The sequence below is a fragment of the Rattus norvegicus genome, chromosome 17 (assembly GCF_021556685.1).
Source record: "Rattus norvegicus strain SHRSP/BbbUtx chromosome 17, alternate assembly SHRSP_T2T, whole genome shotgun sequence".
NCBI classification, from domain to species: Eukaryota; Metazoa; Chordata; class Mammalia; order Rodentia; family Muridae; genus Rattus; species Rattus norvegicus.
The window spans coordinates 32,534,225-32,549,458 of NC_141550.1; the positions used below are offsets into that span (position 1 = coordinate 32,534,225).

The 15,234-nt window shown below is 52.4% G+C and overlaps 1 protein-coding gene and 1 long non-coding RNA gene across 2 annotated transcripts; both read right to left on the reverse strand.

Annotated features, from left to right (window-relative positions):
* Positions 1-1,861: 1,861 nt before the first annotated feature.
* On the reverse strand, positions 1,862-5,844 carry Foxc1 (forkhead box C1). Its single transcript, NM_134338.3, is given in 1 exon segment — positions 1,862-5,844. A coding segment is annotated over 1 exon segment (1,662 nt). The 5' UTR covers positions 5,287-5,844; the 3' UTR covers positions 1,862-3,624.
* Positions 5,845-7,871: 2,027 nt separating this feature from the next.
* LOC148000109 (uncharacterized) lies at positions 7,872-14,928 on the reverse strand. The gene is made up of 3 exons (XR_015641591.1): positions 14,681-14,928; positions 11,578-11,641; positions 7,872-9,497 (listed from the first exon to the last, which is right to left on the reverse strand). It is a non-coding gene; the product is annotated as an uncharacterized LOC148000109 (long non-coding RNA).
* Positions 14,929-15,234: the final 306 nt, after the last annotated feature.

The following is a 15,234-nucleotide window of genomic DNA, read 5'->3' on the forward strand; positions in this document are numbered from 1 at the left end:
AGAGCTAGTTTCTTTCTCTTAAATTAGACATGAGTGTTCAAAAGCAAATGTATAGACAATAGAAAACATTGCACATGTGTTTTGTTTTTTAAATCATGAGTAGCTCTATCAACTCTCACATGACTCAGAACTACTACAGAGGCAACTCTTGCAGAAATAACAAGGTGTGTATAATACAAACACCTTCCTAGACACACACACATGTTCCACTCTTAATTTTTCAAACCTGCAAACAGAAGAGGTAGACGCTGTCCTCCCGACAGTCCTAGGAGCGCCAAAACGAGGGGCTTCTCAGGAGCCACAAGCTCACACTAGAAACCTGTACCTCTAGCTGCCTGGCTCAGAAAAGGAAAAGCAAGAGACACCACAGAGCACCACCTCTAGGAGCCAGGACTTTCTTTCCTTAGCTGCATCCCAGCACCGCCAGCCGTAGGGCGACAGGGCGACAGGGTAGCCAGGTTCCCCTGGGTCGCCTGGAACTGGACCCAGGGCTGACTGCGGCCTAGGCGTTCTCAGGGCCTCAAGGCCTAGGTGGAGTAGATACCGAGGGTCGCGGGCACTTAGAACGGAACCTGCCGAACTCCATGCATCCTTCAGCCTCAAAGCTGGCGTACGGTGGCCCAAGTAATTCGTGTCCCTGTCACACAAGCGCACCAGGTCGCAGCTTTCGGACCAGGCAGCCTGGAGCAGGCCGGTGCGGTCCGGCCGTGGCTGACCAGCACGGCTGGGCTCTGTGCGCCCACCGAAGCTGCGGGACGCGCTGTCACCCGTGAGCAATGAAGTGCCTGTGACCTTTCCACCTGGGCTGTGCTCCTAAACACACGTGTGTCTCCAAAACAAAGGCGGCGAGCGACGAGGAAAGAGGAGCGGCGAGGCCGCGCGCGCCAGTCACAGCCGCAGGGCGAGGACGGGAGCCGGTGCAGCCGGGGCCCGGCGCCCGAGGCCCTCGAGGTGCTGCTGCGGCCACCGCGACCCCGGAACCCGGCGCCCGCGGCCCGGGCCATGACCTTCTTCCCCCGGCGCAGTCTTTTGGGCACCCGGACCCTACACTGATGGACTCAAACAACTCAAGCGGGGGGGCGGGGAGGGGTCGTCTCCTTTTGACGCCATTTGCTCCACAGACAAGTCGTTTCGGGAAGAGGCCGCTGCGGAGCCGCGAGCGGGAACACGGAGGGCGGCCACGGGGCGGGGGAGCGCGGGGGAGGAGGAAGCCGCTGCGAACGCAAACAGAAGCCGACCGGCGGCCCGCCGCAGCGGGTAATTACAGCTCATTAGCTCAGGAGCCTTCCCAGCCCGGAGCGGCGTCCTAGAGGCCGGCGTCGGGGCTGGACGCCACTCCGAAATGCAAGGCCGCCTGGAGGGGGCCCTCTAGAAAGCCCGAGGCCAACCGCGGGAATCCACTCGCCACCCCCTGTCCAAACAGTTGAAAACGGACATCCTGAAAACTGTCCGGCCTCCTCCGTTCCGGCCTTGGGTCGGTCAACCCTGTCGGAGGGGACAGGGCCATCGGTCACCTGCCCAGGTCTCCCACAGGCCTAGACAACCCAGCCTGGGCCACTACTCTGGGTCCACAAATCCTAGCACCACGCTGGACTCCCCAAAGTAGAGTTGGGCTACAACTCCTAGGGATTTGTAAATAGACTCTACCTTCTCCCCTTCCCGCCCCAAGCCCTGCAAGGGGTAACCTGAGGAGGCACTCAAGGCTAGGACAGCCCAGAAAACCCTTAAAGCCACAGTGAGGCCAGCCCCAGCCAGCTTGCCCGGAGGAGACGCCCTGCCAGCGCCACAGCGAGCTTCCCTGGCTATTATGTTACCGCTCTGAGCGGCGGGAACCGATCGAATCAGAGGCCACGTAAGGCAGTTTTTGACTGAAATTAGAGTGTATTTATTTGCAGCAATCCTTTAACAATGATCAAATTTTGACAACAAGCAACAGCAATTACTGCTTAAGTGTTGCCTCTAGATAGGAGCGGCAGATAGGAACCTGCTTTATCTCGAAAACAAACCGAAGGCCTGAATATCTGTAATCAAACCGCCATCTCCCCAAGTCTGATTGACAGGGCAGATCACCCTAAGATAATGAATTTATTACATTTCCTGGGTTATTTACAAAAGGGGGAGGGCCAATCCGGATTGCCCCCTAGGTTTAACTGTAAATTAACAAGAAAAATTGGTTTGAAAAGAAATCACCCCAGACTATTTTTTTTTCTGCCTTCTTACTCTTCCTTCTGGTTATTGCTGTAAATCTTCAAAACAAAAATTGTTCTACAAACATCTTCTAAAGGTTTCCCCAAGATTAAATATCTATTTCCAACCCACAGTATATATTTTTAAAAAATTAATCCTTCTGTGCAATACATGAAGAATTGTAACTGTGAGTGAGTTATATACAAACATTTTAAAACTAGTTTATTTCTCCTCTAACAAAGGAATGAAATTAATAGAAAAAAATCTATTCGGCATCTGGCTCACAGGTATGTGTAACACTTACTGAAATCTATGTGGGACATGAAGACTAATATCCATCTGTTAGTATCTCAAGAACATTTGCATCTCTGCGCACAGGTACCACTGTAGTAACGCTGTGCTGATTCACGGACTTAAAAATTGCCAAATCATGTTCTGTAGTTACTGAAGAAAAGTATTTGTTCATATGCCAACTCAGATCTACTTAGGAAATTACCTTTTTAATAGCCACAAAGCAAGTCGAGTAGATAGTATGTTTTGCAGAAAACGCTGTAAGAAAAATATCTACTTAACAATCTTAAAATCTGCTTTTAGCGAAATTTGACGTGAACTAGAGGTTTTCTCCACATTTAAAAGATCTCACAGAGAATAGGGAACTTCTACAACTTCCGCTCTGAAATCTTTTCCTTATATTAAAGCTATATTAAAGTATCCAGACATATAGGTCTTATTCAAACTGAACGGCAATTTATTAATAAACAAACAATGGATATGATCAACAAAAAGAAAAGGATGATAGAATGAGATTAATACAGTTTCCCTTTTTATAATGAGAGAAAAGGCACATTTTAAAAGTTTCAGGCAATTTAACTTGAAAAGTTTTTGGAACACTTTCTGGTGTTTGGTCCGTAACATCCAACTACAAATTAAAAATAAATTACTATGTTGCAATTTACATTTAAAAACAAGTCCATGAATAAAAAGAAAGCGATTTTCATAAACAGGGACTTTCCCCCTTCTTTCGACATAGGATAAAATATTATCTTACAGGTGAGAGGCAAGGCAGAGGCAGAGGGGCAAGACAAAATGAGCAGGAAAGCGAGTCTCTGAACGCAAGAAACTTACGTGGTATCTGGAGTAAACTGTCCTTTTAATAAACCATGATTTTGCTGTCTGTACAAAATAGTTTACGGTTTTGCTTACTTAGATAAGGCAAAAATGGAGGAGGTTCTGCATTAATCTTTTAGAAAAATAGGTTTTCTTTTAATTGATGCTGGTGAGTTGAATTTCAGGAGAGATTCTGTTCGCTGGTGTGATGAATCTTCTCAAGTTTTAAATTTTGTAAGTTTTTAGTTTCGATTTTGCATTGCTGGGTTCTTTTACTGTTCCTGCTCTGGGGTTCCATTCCGTTTGGCTCTAAGGGTGCCGGGAATAGGGTCAGAATTTGCTACAGTCATAGACGAAAGCCCCCGACGTGCGGTACAGAGACTGGCTGGCAGGAAAAGCCATCTGACAGCTACTATTCCCATTCACCGGAGAGTTGTTTAAGCCGATCCGCTGAGACTCGAACATTTCCCGCACCGAGTGGAAGTTCTGCTGCTGGCCAGGATAGCCCGCGGCCGCAGCAGCCGCCGCTGCGCTCGCCAAGTGACCCAGGTCTCCACCTGCCTGGTTCAGGTACCACGAGGTGAGTCGGCCTTGGTGGGACGCAGGGTGGTGGCTGGTCTCCTGGCCGCCCCCGCCGTGACTCAGGGACGAAGAGCTGCTGCTGGTCGCTGGGGGCAGCGAGTAATCGGGCAGGGGGTCGTCCACCGCCGCGCTGCCCCCGCCTCCGGCCGGACCCTGCAAGTGGCCGCCACGCTCGCCCGCCGCGTACAGGCTCATGGCCTGCAGGTTGCAGTGGTAAGTGGCGGCGCCCCCCGTACCCGCTGCGCTGCTGCTGCCGCCACCTCCGCCGCCGCCGCCGCCGCCGCCGCCCGAGCTGCCCGCACTGGAGCTCTGGCTGCAGGGGGAGCTGTAGAGGGAGCTGTGGCCAGGCGAGTAGGCGCCCAGCGCCAGCGGGGGCGCGATGCCCGCGCGCGAGGACGCAGCGGCTGAGGCCAGGAGGCCGGAGCCGAGCTCCGCAGCCGAACCCTGCGGCGACCCCCGCAGCGACGTCATGATGTTGTCCACGCTGAAGCCCTGGCTGTGATGCGGCGGCGGCGCGGGCTGTGGCGGCGGCGCGGGTTCTGCAGCGTCCAGGCTGAGCGGCCGCGCCGAGGGCAGGCTGCCCGGGGGGCTGCTCCCGCTCGACAGGCTGCTGCTGCTGCTGTCGGGACTCTCGATTTTAGGCACTGTGGCCGCACTGCCGCTGCCTAGGGCGGCAGCCGGGGACAGGGGCTGGGGCGGCGAGGGACACGTACCGTTCTCCGTCTTGATGTCCTGGATGCGCACGGGTGGCTGCTGTGGCCCGGGAGCGGAGCCCTCGGCCTGTTCCGGGGGCGCGGGCGCGGGCTGGCGGCCGGCCTGCGGCGGCGGCGGTTCCTGGAGGTGCAGTCGGCCCTTCTCCTCCTTGTCCTTCACCGCGTCCTTCTTCTTGAAGCGCCGCCGCCGCCGCAGGAAGCTGCCGTTCTCGAACATGTTGTAGGAGTCCGGGTCCAGCGTCCAGTAGCTGCCCTTGCCTGGCTTCTTGTCGTCGCGGGGCACCTTGACGAAGCACTCATTAAGCGAGAGGTTGTGCCGTATGCTGTTCTGCCAGCCCTGCTTATTGTCCCGATAGAAGGGAAAGCGGTCCATGATGAACTGGTAGATGCCATTCAGGGTGATCTTCTTGTCCGGGGCATTCTGGATAGCCATGGTGATAAGAGCGATGTAGCTGTAGGGAGGCTTCACCATGTCCTTGGGCTGCGGCTGCGGCGTATAAGGCCCGTAGGCGCGCGCCATGCCGCCCGGGTACTGCTCGGCGTGAGCAGGGTGCGAGTACACGCTCATAGGGGCCGGCATGGCGGTGTAGCCGCCCCCGGCCGCCGCCGCGGCAGCGCGATAGTAGCTCTGCTCGCCGCCGAGGTAGGGCACCACTCCCAGGGAGTTGGGGCTGGACACCGAGTAGCGCGCCTGCATGGCCCCGGCTCGCCGCCGCCAGGCGCAGTCCGCCGCCCCCCACCCTCGCTCGGGCCGGGCCGCGCCGCACCGGCCCCCGAGTCCGAGTCCCGGCCGCGCCGAGCTGCTGCGGGCCCCGCCGCGCTGCGTCTGTCCGGGCCGCGGCCGCCTCCTTGCGCCCGGGGCTGCTCGGCCTCTCCCTGCGCTCGCCTGGCGCCTCGCTGCCCACTCAGTTCCCGCGCGGGCGGCGAGGGAGGGTCGCTGCAACCGGGAGAGGGCCGGACGAGGATTCCGCAAGCCGCCTCGGAGGAACGTTCAGAGCAACTTCCAGGCGCAGTCGGGGCAAAAAAAAAAAAAAAAAAAAAAGACAAAAGTTCAAAAAAAATTAAAAAAATAAAAATAAGAAGGCGCCCTGCTCGCCACTGCCTGCGCCTTCCAGGAGACACTGCTCGGGGCTGCTAGCTAAGGCGGCCAAATAACCAGGGGCGGGGGCAGCGCGCCGGCCGCCTTCCCGGGCCCCCGCGTCACCTTTTCTCAGTCTCTTGCGCCGGCCGCTTAAGGAAGCATTGGGAAAACTTCTGAACTTTTGAGCATCCGTCACCCAGGCTAGGACTTTTTTACGCAGTTACATTTTTTTCCGGGCAGCGGAGCCCCGCCCCACTACGGAGGCGGCAGCCAATGGGAGGCGAGAGACGCCTGTGAATGAGCCAGCGGCCGAGCTCCGCCGGCCCGCTCCTGGCTGCTGGAGGACCGCGGGGCTGACCACACGCGCGCCGGCTGCCCGGGCCCGGCGCCCGCGCCCCTGCCCGCAGCCCGCGGTCGGTCCTACTACCGCACCCACCCACTCACTGCCAGACACTGCCCTTCACCCCCTGACGTTCTCGGGGACTGCAGACTTTCGGAGTCCTCACTGGCCCCAGGACCCTTCCTGCGTCCACAGTTCCCAGTCCTCCACGGAGCCCTCGAGTCTCTCTTCGCACAGGATCTGCCTCACTCCTTAGTCTATCTTGCTGTCTCCAGCGCCGGGATTTCTCCGGCCTTCCCAACCCTCCCCCTATCCCTTGGTCTCTCCTTTTCGTAACATCCCTCTCTCTGCTATCGCGGGTCACATTGACATCCCATCCACTCTTCACCCGCAGGTTCTCCAGTCCGACTTTAGGTTTCAGAGGCTCGGTCACAGCCGCGGGGGTTCCAGTGAGGAAGAAGATGGTATTTCGGTGCCTCGCCCCACTCCCTGCTAGCTGTAATCGGAGAGGATAGAAATTTCAGACTTTTTTTTTAAAAAAACTGATAGACTATGTAGGCCACATTGAGGAGCACGGAGTTCACGAGCGTTCCGTTCCAGGGCTTAAAGGAACTAGAGAGTTCGGGCTAAGACGATTCCAAAAGTTTCCTCAACAAACCACTCGTTGTCCCTTTGTCCTGACCAGCACATTTTGGCTCATAGGGCCAGTTAAGTTCAAAAGGGCTTGGTGACATTAGCAGTTGTGATGAAGAAGAGTCAGATAAATATGCCCAAGAGCTTAAGGCTTCCCCCAAGCCACTCTCCGCCTCTGCCCATCCTAGGGCAGCTGCCTCATAGAGTCTGAGTTGGAGGAAGTGTTCAGAATTGTACCTACAAGACAGCTCAAAGATTCTGATAGATAATCCCTGAATGATCCTTGAAATTCGTGATTAGACCTCAAGTCTGCAGCCTCTGGATGACTGGAACAGGATGGGTAGAGATGAGATGGGGGAAATGGAGGGTCTGAGAGGATAGGCCTCCCTCTGACTGCAAAACAACCCTGCATTTCAGCAACTGGTCCAGAAAAAATTCTGACAGAGTGGACACCAAGTCCTTTACTTGAAGATGGGTTTGAGAGCCTGTGAAAAAGTGTTTGTGACTTACTTTTCACCTTGGGTTCCTCAGATAATCTTTAAGGGTTCCTCTGGTAATCTTTAAGGCTAGGACTTGCTGGGAGTCCCTTTTAGTTTACCGACTTGAACCTTCCTTCCCTCACTAACACACACACACACACACACACACACACACACACACACACACAGCACCTTTCCCTTAGTAGATAAGGAGGACACTGATTTATGTAGTAGGCACAGATGTGTTGCTTAAACATACATACATACATACATACATACATACATACATACATACATGTAATTTCAAAATGGTCATTTATATTAAGGGAAGAGGAAACCCTATGTTTCTAGAATTCGGTGAACACACACATACTCAAAGGGAAGCCATTGCATCCTAGTCTAGCACAATTTGGGCTCACTTGATCTCCTGTTCCCAGATGTTTGCAGAACTAAGGCACTGTTGGTCTGGGAGAAGTAGGTTTGTCATCCGGAGAGTCCGAAGCTGATTCCTAAAGATTCTTGCATGCGGCAAGAGTTTAAGTTACATGCCTTAAAATATAAATTTGTGTCTCCTTCTAGCCCCCACACCCATGCCTCACCAACTCAGGATGCTGTGGCTTTTAAATCCTGGGTCTGGCCCTAAATGGAGTACAATTAGAAAGCGATCGTCCCCTGCACCTTGGCATTTGGTTCTTAAGCTGTGCATACAACCAGCTGTGTGGTAGGATGAACGAAGCTTTTAGCAACTTCACACGCAGCTTTTAGCAACTTGTTTGTTTTCTGATTGTAGGGTTTCCACATTCCAGCGGGCCGGGTTCTGTAAGAGACAATGTGTTGGACTGCCCTCCTCCAGTCCCCAGTTGCTCCCCAACCCCCAGCCCATAGAAGTGTAAACAGTTTGTTCTGCAAATAACAAATCGAACAGCAGTGGTGTTTTCTGTTGCCCTCCCGGCTTTGGATAGAAAATTGGCCATTGTGAAATTCTTATTTGGCACGAGGAGGGGGTGGTGGTGGTGTTCAGTTTTACAGAGATCAACTTTCCATGGTTGGGTTCTGGATAATCGCCAGGAAAAGATATTTGCATTTGGTTTTTATATGCTTACTCGGAAGCAAACCTCCAGTGAACAGTTTGATTGTATTTCAAGCACTCACTGTTTTATTATTGTTGTTACTGGCTGTTGTTTGAACATGAAGATGCAGTCTTGGGGGGGGGGGGTACAAGCTAAAGTTTTAATTTTCGTGCTGAAGTTTCGGATGCCCCCTTCTGTTGTTCCACTCTGCCCTCCCCGCTACTACCCGTGACTTGATTGGGACAAATACCGCAGGACCCCTCGGGCATCCTTTTTGACGCCTTAGGTACTTGCAGCTTGAAAGTCCCCGCAGGCGACAGCGGTAATGAATGTTTGGTGGAGTGGTGGCTGGGCGCAGCCGACCTCCGTTCCCCTCTCTGACCCTCCAGGAGAGGTTATAATTCCCCAGGCACAGGAGAGGGGTCTTAGCTTTGAGAAAAAGGCATGACGTCATGGTAACGGTTTAAAAAAAAAAAAAGAAGAACGAGGCCTCTGTGGGCCCCTCCTGCACAAAAGCACCGGGAAGCGGGATGTGGCAGAGCTCCTGGAACGCGGGATTGGGGACGTGGTGACACCACAGGAATGGGGAGTGGGGCCAAGGGCCAGCAACACCGAGGCAGGTCACCAGAACCTGGAAAAGCTATTTTCCGACTTCTAGTTAAGGGAGTAAGGATTGGATGGAGAGGCTAGTTCAGAAATTTACTCCCTCGGGGTATGAAGCAGATCGACTCGTGTTCCCTGAGTGGAACCCTCCAGGGCCCACTCAGTCCAAGCCTATGAGTCCTCCTCCCATTTGCGGCAGTTTTATTCTCTTCGTTCGGAATTTAGCCTTGGAAGCCCATGCGTGTGCATCGAGGGGGTCAGAACTAGTTGTACCCGAGACATACAACCCTACACGGCTCCCCAGGGGGCTGGGGTCAGTATAGTTGGCTTACCCCGCTGGAAGACGAAGTGGGCCGTCGACAACTGTCCCAGCAGCGTGTATGGGAGGCTACCACGACAGATGAGTAGGGCAAAGTCCGTTTGGATGTGTCTTTCAACTATTTAGAGAATTCCCTCAGTTCTCCATTTGGCCCTTTTTTCCTCTCCTGAAGACCGCGGGAGGGGAGGATATCCCAGGGTCAAAGCCCATCAGGCAGCACGTAGAGTTTGTCATCAGTGTGACTTTTCACCAGGAGGAGGAGGTACGCGGTGGGGATGGGGGTGGGCAAACACCTGGGTGGCTGCGAGTTCCTGCTTAGGAGGCTTTACAGCAGAATGTTCATAACGAGATTCTTCTAATTCAACACCTTCCTTGAACGACTTCTACAAAAACAAAACAAAACAAAAAAATCAACGAAAGAAGCGTTTTTCGCTTTTGATTACTTCGAACACAAAATGATTACATTGCATATCTGTATGGTTGAATTAGTCAGTCAGACACCCATTTAGACATGGCCCTCTGCGGGAAGTTTGTTCGAGATAATTTAATGTCATCTCCCAAGTCCTCAAAGTGAGTCTTCTTGGCCTCTCTAATTGCTTACAGGGACAGAGAAAGCCAACACCTGCTCTTTAACCCCTGGGGTGGACCCATTTGTCTGCCCTCTTCCAGAGCGGTTCCCGGTTCAGAGCGGAGTTGAGCCATAAAGGGGCCACAAAGCATGGGAGAAATGAATCTTTAACTTTGGAGTCTGGTCACCAAAGACTCGAGCCTTTCTTTGTCTAGGAAGAGGTAGATGAAGAGCCAAACTGCCCCCTCTTAAAGAAAGAAAGAAAAAAAATTCGAAAAGGATGGACGATGGGAAAGGATGGATTGTGTACGCCTGCCTAAGCCCGCACTTTGGTTCCACATGATCCAGATTCCCAACAGATTCATGGTGGCAGCCAACTTCAGGGCCTGGGAAATCAGAGGCCATTTCATTTCCCAACCTCCATACATCGCGGGTGATCTGTAAATCACAAGCAGGTTCCCAGACCCGGGAGACTTGCGCTGCCAGAATCTACCAGGTGCAGGCTGGTGCAGACCGTCCGGCAGTGGGCTAAGGCCGGCACCTTCCCCAGGCTGCAGAGGAAACTTTGTCCTTCAGCGCCCACATCCCCGGACCATAGGTGTTGGAAGAAATGCTGTGCTCTGAGGGACAGACCCTCAAAACGATTCGTGATGCCTGAGCCAGTGAAGACGGCTGCACCTTGCAGACCAAGGGCTGGTCCCATGTCGCCTGCCAAGATGACCCAGGCATCAGAGCTACAGTGAGTCGTTCTTCCTGACTCCCAGGGCGCCTTTCATAGAGACCCCTAGTCTGCCGCCTGCAATCCCAGCTGGCCCCAGCTCTGGGACGCACGCCCTAGTGCACCTCACTGTACTCTGGGCCAGCAACTGAGCGCACAAGAAGCAGTCGGTCCCACAGTTCTCATTTTCGGGGCCCGGAAGCACCCACGGGGCCCTGGGCTAAAGCTGGGTGTTTGCAGGTCTTAAGGTACAATACAAAAAGTTAGCATTTGCCTATGTGCGGTGAGCTTCGCTCGAGGTCTGGTTTGGAGATGGAAGGGGTGTCACGGGGATTCACTGCCTCTTCCCGCCTCTGCATCTTTCTACGATCCAGGAGGCAAAGGCGAGAATGGAGGGGACGCACGGAAACCCAGGGCCCCTGGGCAGCTCGGAGCCGAGCTCCCCAGGTTAGGCGAGTGGATCTCTGGGCCAGTCTGGCTCCTCCAGAGCTGCAAGCGCGTGCGTGCTCCGAGCGCCCCCTGCTGCCCGCTGCTTCACCTTCGTGTCGCCTCTGCGGTCGCCCTGGCTCCAGAGGCAGGCGAAGGACGGTCCCTTCCCTTCCGGAGCCTCTAGGGGGAAACGGGTTGGCCACGGACCTTGAGGCTGGAATAAAGCTCCAATGAGCTAGCTCTCGCTCCCTATTTTTGCGGGTAGCAACTTTCACTTCCCCCAGAGACCCGGAGAGACTAGTCCTATCCTGGTGAGCATCCCTGTAGATATAGATCTGAGATGTTCTTCCTAGAGCCGGAAGTGCCCTGAGATTGGGGCTCTCAGCCACCGGCAACACATTCCTTCCAGGAGACCCCTTTAAATTGATGTACACATTACAGAAAAAGCAAAGCCGCTTCACCAAGTGAATTACTTTCTGGGAGATGCCAAGGAATGCATTTACTGGCCGCCAGGCCTGCCAATAAAAGTTGCAAATGAAGACTGCTGGTTTCCAGGAAAATGTACTTCTGTTTTTAAAACACTCCTTAGTCTTAATTACCAAAAACTGAACCTCCAAAGAACCGGTTTAAAGAACAGGACTAGTGAGTGGCAGTGATGGTGGCTGCTGGTGAGGTCTCACACCCCCGCTTGCATTTACACACCCGAACTCAGCGCGTGAGAACAGACCATGCACACCTACGGCCTTACCAATGCAGAGGCGCGCCAGTATTTACATACGCTGCAGACATAGACACCGGCTCAGTGCTGGCACCTGAGGAGGTATGCATTAGGATTAGTGAGTGCTGTTTAGTTTGGAAGTGAAGCTGTAAGAAAAGACAAACTACAGCAAATACAGAAGCAAGTGGCCACGGAATAGTCGATAGAAATAACTGTGTGCAAAGAAAGGAGATACTTGAACCATAGTATTTAGCTACGGCTTTCTCAATCCCCTTTCTTTAACTCCAACAATTGACTAGGTTTAAACTACAAAATATGACTATGTATCCAGCATTGAATTTCTCCGCGGGGCCGCATGCGTGTGCGTATGGGTGTGTGCGTGTGTATGTGCGTGTGTGTGTGCGCGCGTGTGTGTGCGTGTGTGCACGTGTGTGTGTGTGTACGCGCGTGCACGCACGTTTGTGTTGGGCTGGGCTGGGTCGACCCTCTAGGTCGCTGAGCCCTAGATATAATCATGGATTACATCCCGAGTTACTTTTAGGAAAGGTCTTTTGTTTGAGGTCACAAAGACCTCAGCTGGAATTTAAAAATCTCTCTCCATCTAACAAGTGAAGCAGCTATTTTTCCTCCCCAAAGCTTGGCTTAGGGTAGTACTCTAATGCCCCTGAAAGGTGAATTTGTTTGCTAGGCTGTGTCTCTCTGAAGCACAGACACTAATAAGCACACTAATCAGAATACTTAAGATGCTTGCAGCACTTATGCTGTCATCCTGCCAAGTGCTATACATAAGCACTCCGTTTAACCCTCACAGGGACGCTGACATTGGTGCTATTGTCTGCAGCTTACGTGCGTGCGAGAAAGGGGAAGCTTAAGGAGAGAATAAATAACCTGCCAACAGGATGTATAGCCTCCCAGATTGACTCATTGAGTCTGGACCTTAACATGCCCCCTGTAAACACAAAGTTTATGTGCCGACAAGAGAGGGAAATTTAAATTAGTAAATTCCACAAATGGCAAGTTCCTACCTTTATTTTACATGTCAATCTTTTAAATGCGTTTCAGGCCAATGATACACTTGCTAAACAACATTGATGTGGAGCACAATTCTTTTTTCCTTTAGCATGGTTTTAGCAATTGGGCACATAGCAGATGCCCTTTAGAGACCTTTCTGTGAGGCTGTATTTGAATAACTATGGGAAGAATTCCTACACACACCAGTACTCAATGTACTGTGTCTGTGAAGTGTATCGGATTTGGGCAAGACTTGTTTATCTGCACACTTATACATGATTTCAGAGCTACTCACATTAGAGACACGAGCCAGACCCAGATAGACAGTAAAAGTATGTTCATGTATAAATGTTTATTTATATTAGTGATCAAACCTGGGACCACACATATTAGGCAAGTGTCCTTTTACTAAGTTGACCAGGCTATCTTTGAGCTCAAGATTCTCCTGCCTCGGCCTCCTGTGCCTGGGTACATAAATGAGACTCTTGCCTGCTAGCAGCTGTACCTTCTCTTTGGAAGCTATTTGTGACTCTCCCCATTTAGTTGCTTCAAGGTTGTTTTCCAATGAGCACAGCAAATGAATAGAGGAGCACCCCTCCCCCACCTCCTTTTCCAGCTCTATGGTGTTTCTTAGCTACAGCTACTGATCTCAGGGACCAATCAGACAGGACCTTGGAAGTAGGTAGCTGCAGAACCTAAAGCCAAGGTTGGGAGCATTCTTCTCATCCCCCCCCACCCCCCCCCCCCCCCCCCCGCTACAAAATCCAGGTCAAGGAGGTTGGCGAAGCTTGACCTGCAAAACCTGTGGCTATCTCTAGGACCTCAGGACCTGGTACCAGGACTACCCCTCCGCCCCCACCAAAATAATCAAAGTCAAACTGTTGACCCCAAGGAGGGAAACTGAGGCCTGGAAAAGTAAGCTGGCCCATAACAAAGTGGGATCCTACTCAGTACTGGCAAAGTCTTGTCCAGCCTTGCTACAGTATGTCAAGCTCCTCAACCTTAAATCCCACCAAGGCTCTAGGGTGGGGTACAGGGAAAGACCTTGTGGTTGCTTGGGGAAGAGGGTAGAAGCAGAATACAGAAATGGAGAAGGGTGGGCAGGAGAAAAGGCTTTTCCTCAGAAATCTTATACTGCTCTTATACTTATAAGCAGGGTTTGGTCTGCATTGGGTCTGGGTCTGGAAGATTGTGCCAACAATGGGGTGAAGGCACCTGGGACAGATGGACTCCTAGACCTCAACTAAACTATGTCAATGCCCCAGGGTAATGCTGAAGTGCAGGTGCTTGCCCAGTATCTAACCAAAAGGACAGCAAGGGGCTCTGTTTTCCTGTGAGCCAGTGTATGTGTCAGGGGGTGTAGGGACCACTGCAGTGATGCCCAGAGGATCTGAAAGAGGCCATGAACCCCAGTCCTGACCCAGTGTATTTCTTCACTACTGGCCAATAAAGGTTGTGGTCACTACCAAGCCAAACTCCCCGAGGAGCGCCCCAGGTCCTTGTTGACTGCTGTGACAGTCTGGGACTGTCCTTCTCTTCAAGACCAGCAGGCTGGTATCTGACTGCCACTGTCTGTCACAGCTTGGAGGAAAGGTCCGTTTGCAGCCTGCTGCTGTGTTCACACAGGCCACAGGCACGCACTGGGAACCCGGAGCAGGACCTCTGTTTAGTCTACCTCGCTGACGTCCTTCCTGAACAGATGGGAAAAGGAAACGAGTCTCTTAGCCATTTCTGCTTCCAAGTACCCCCGCTCATCCATCATTTTCTCACTTTTAAAGTCACAGGATGGCAACCTTCTGCCTAACTATTGGGCAGATTGGGGGCTGGGTCTCCAGGGAGTGGCCAGGCTGGCTGGGCGCTCTCTCCCCTCCTTCCTTCAACACAAAGGTTTACATTATTGGCTCCCCCTGTGATGAAACAGGCACCAGATTAGATAACGCTGAACGTGCTTTCATAAGGTGCCAGGATGGCCCACGGGACGGGCTCCTTCAATTTGCCAGATTCACACTACTACTCAATTTGTTTTCAGGTGATATCTCCTTCCCAAATAGACAGCACAGAGGTACTCTGTGACTGCGTAGGGAGAAGCCCACCATTGCCCAAAGCCTGAAAAATTACTCACCCAGAAGGAGCAAGTCGCCATGAGCTGCTGACTTCTGGGAGCCGGCCTGGTGAGCTCGATTGTTTTGTTTCTGTGTGTGGCAATTCCACACAGTGCCGGCCGCCCTAAGACACACAACATAGTAGTTTTCATTGTTTGTCTTTATGAGCATTTGCTATCAAAGACGATTTGTTAGACCTATTTGTTTTAGTAAGGAACGTGTCCAAAGGCAGGCTGACGCGTTGCTGGGAAATGTTTTGGCAGTGGGCAGGGAAGGCCTGTGGAGCCAGCCCTCCTGACAGCGAGGCCAGCAGACTCACACATCTTGTTTAGTATCAGTGCATTGTCTACTGTGTGCTGGGAGCAAGCTGGTTTTCTAGTAAACACCGCTGTCATTCATGCCAGCTGCTTTTTTTTCCCCTATAGAAAGCACTCGCAGATTCACTCAGGTTCCACACTGCCGTGCTCACTCATTTTCGATTTGTTTGGTTTCGTGTATGTATTTGTTTATTTCTTTTGGATATTATAAGAGATTTGTGCTGAACGTACTTCAGTGGTGGAGGTGTGTGAAGTCC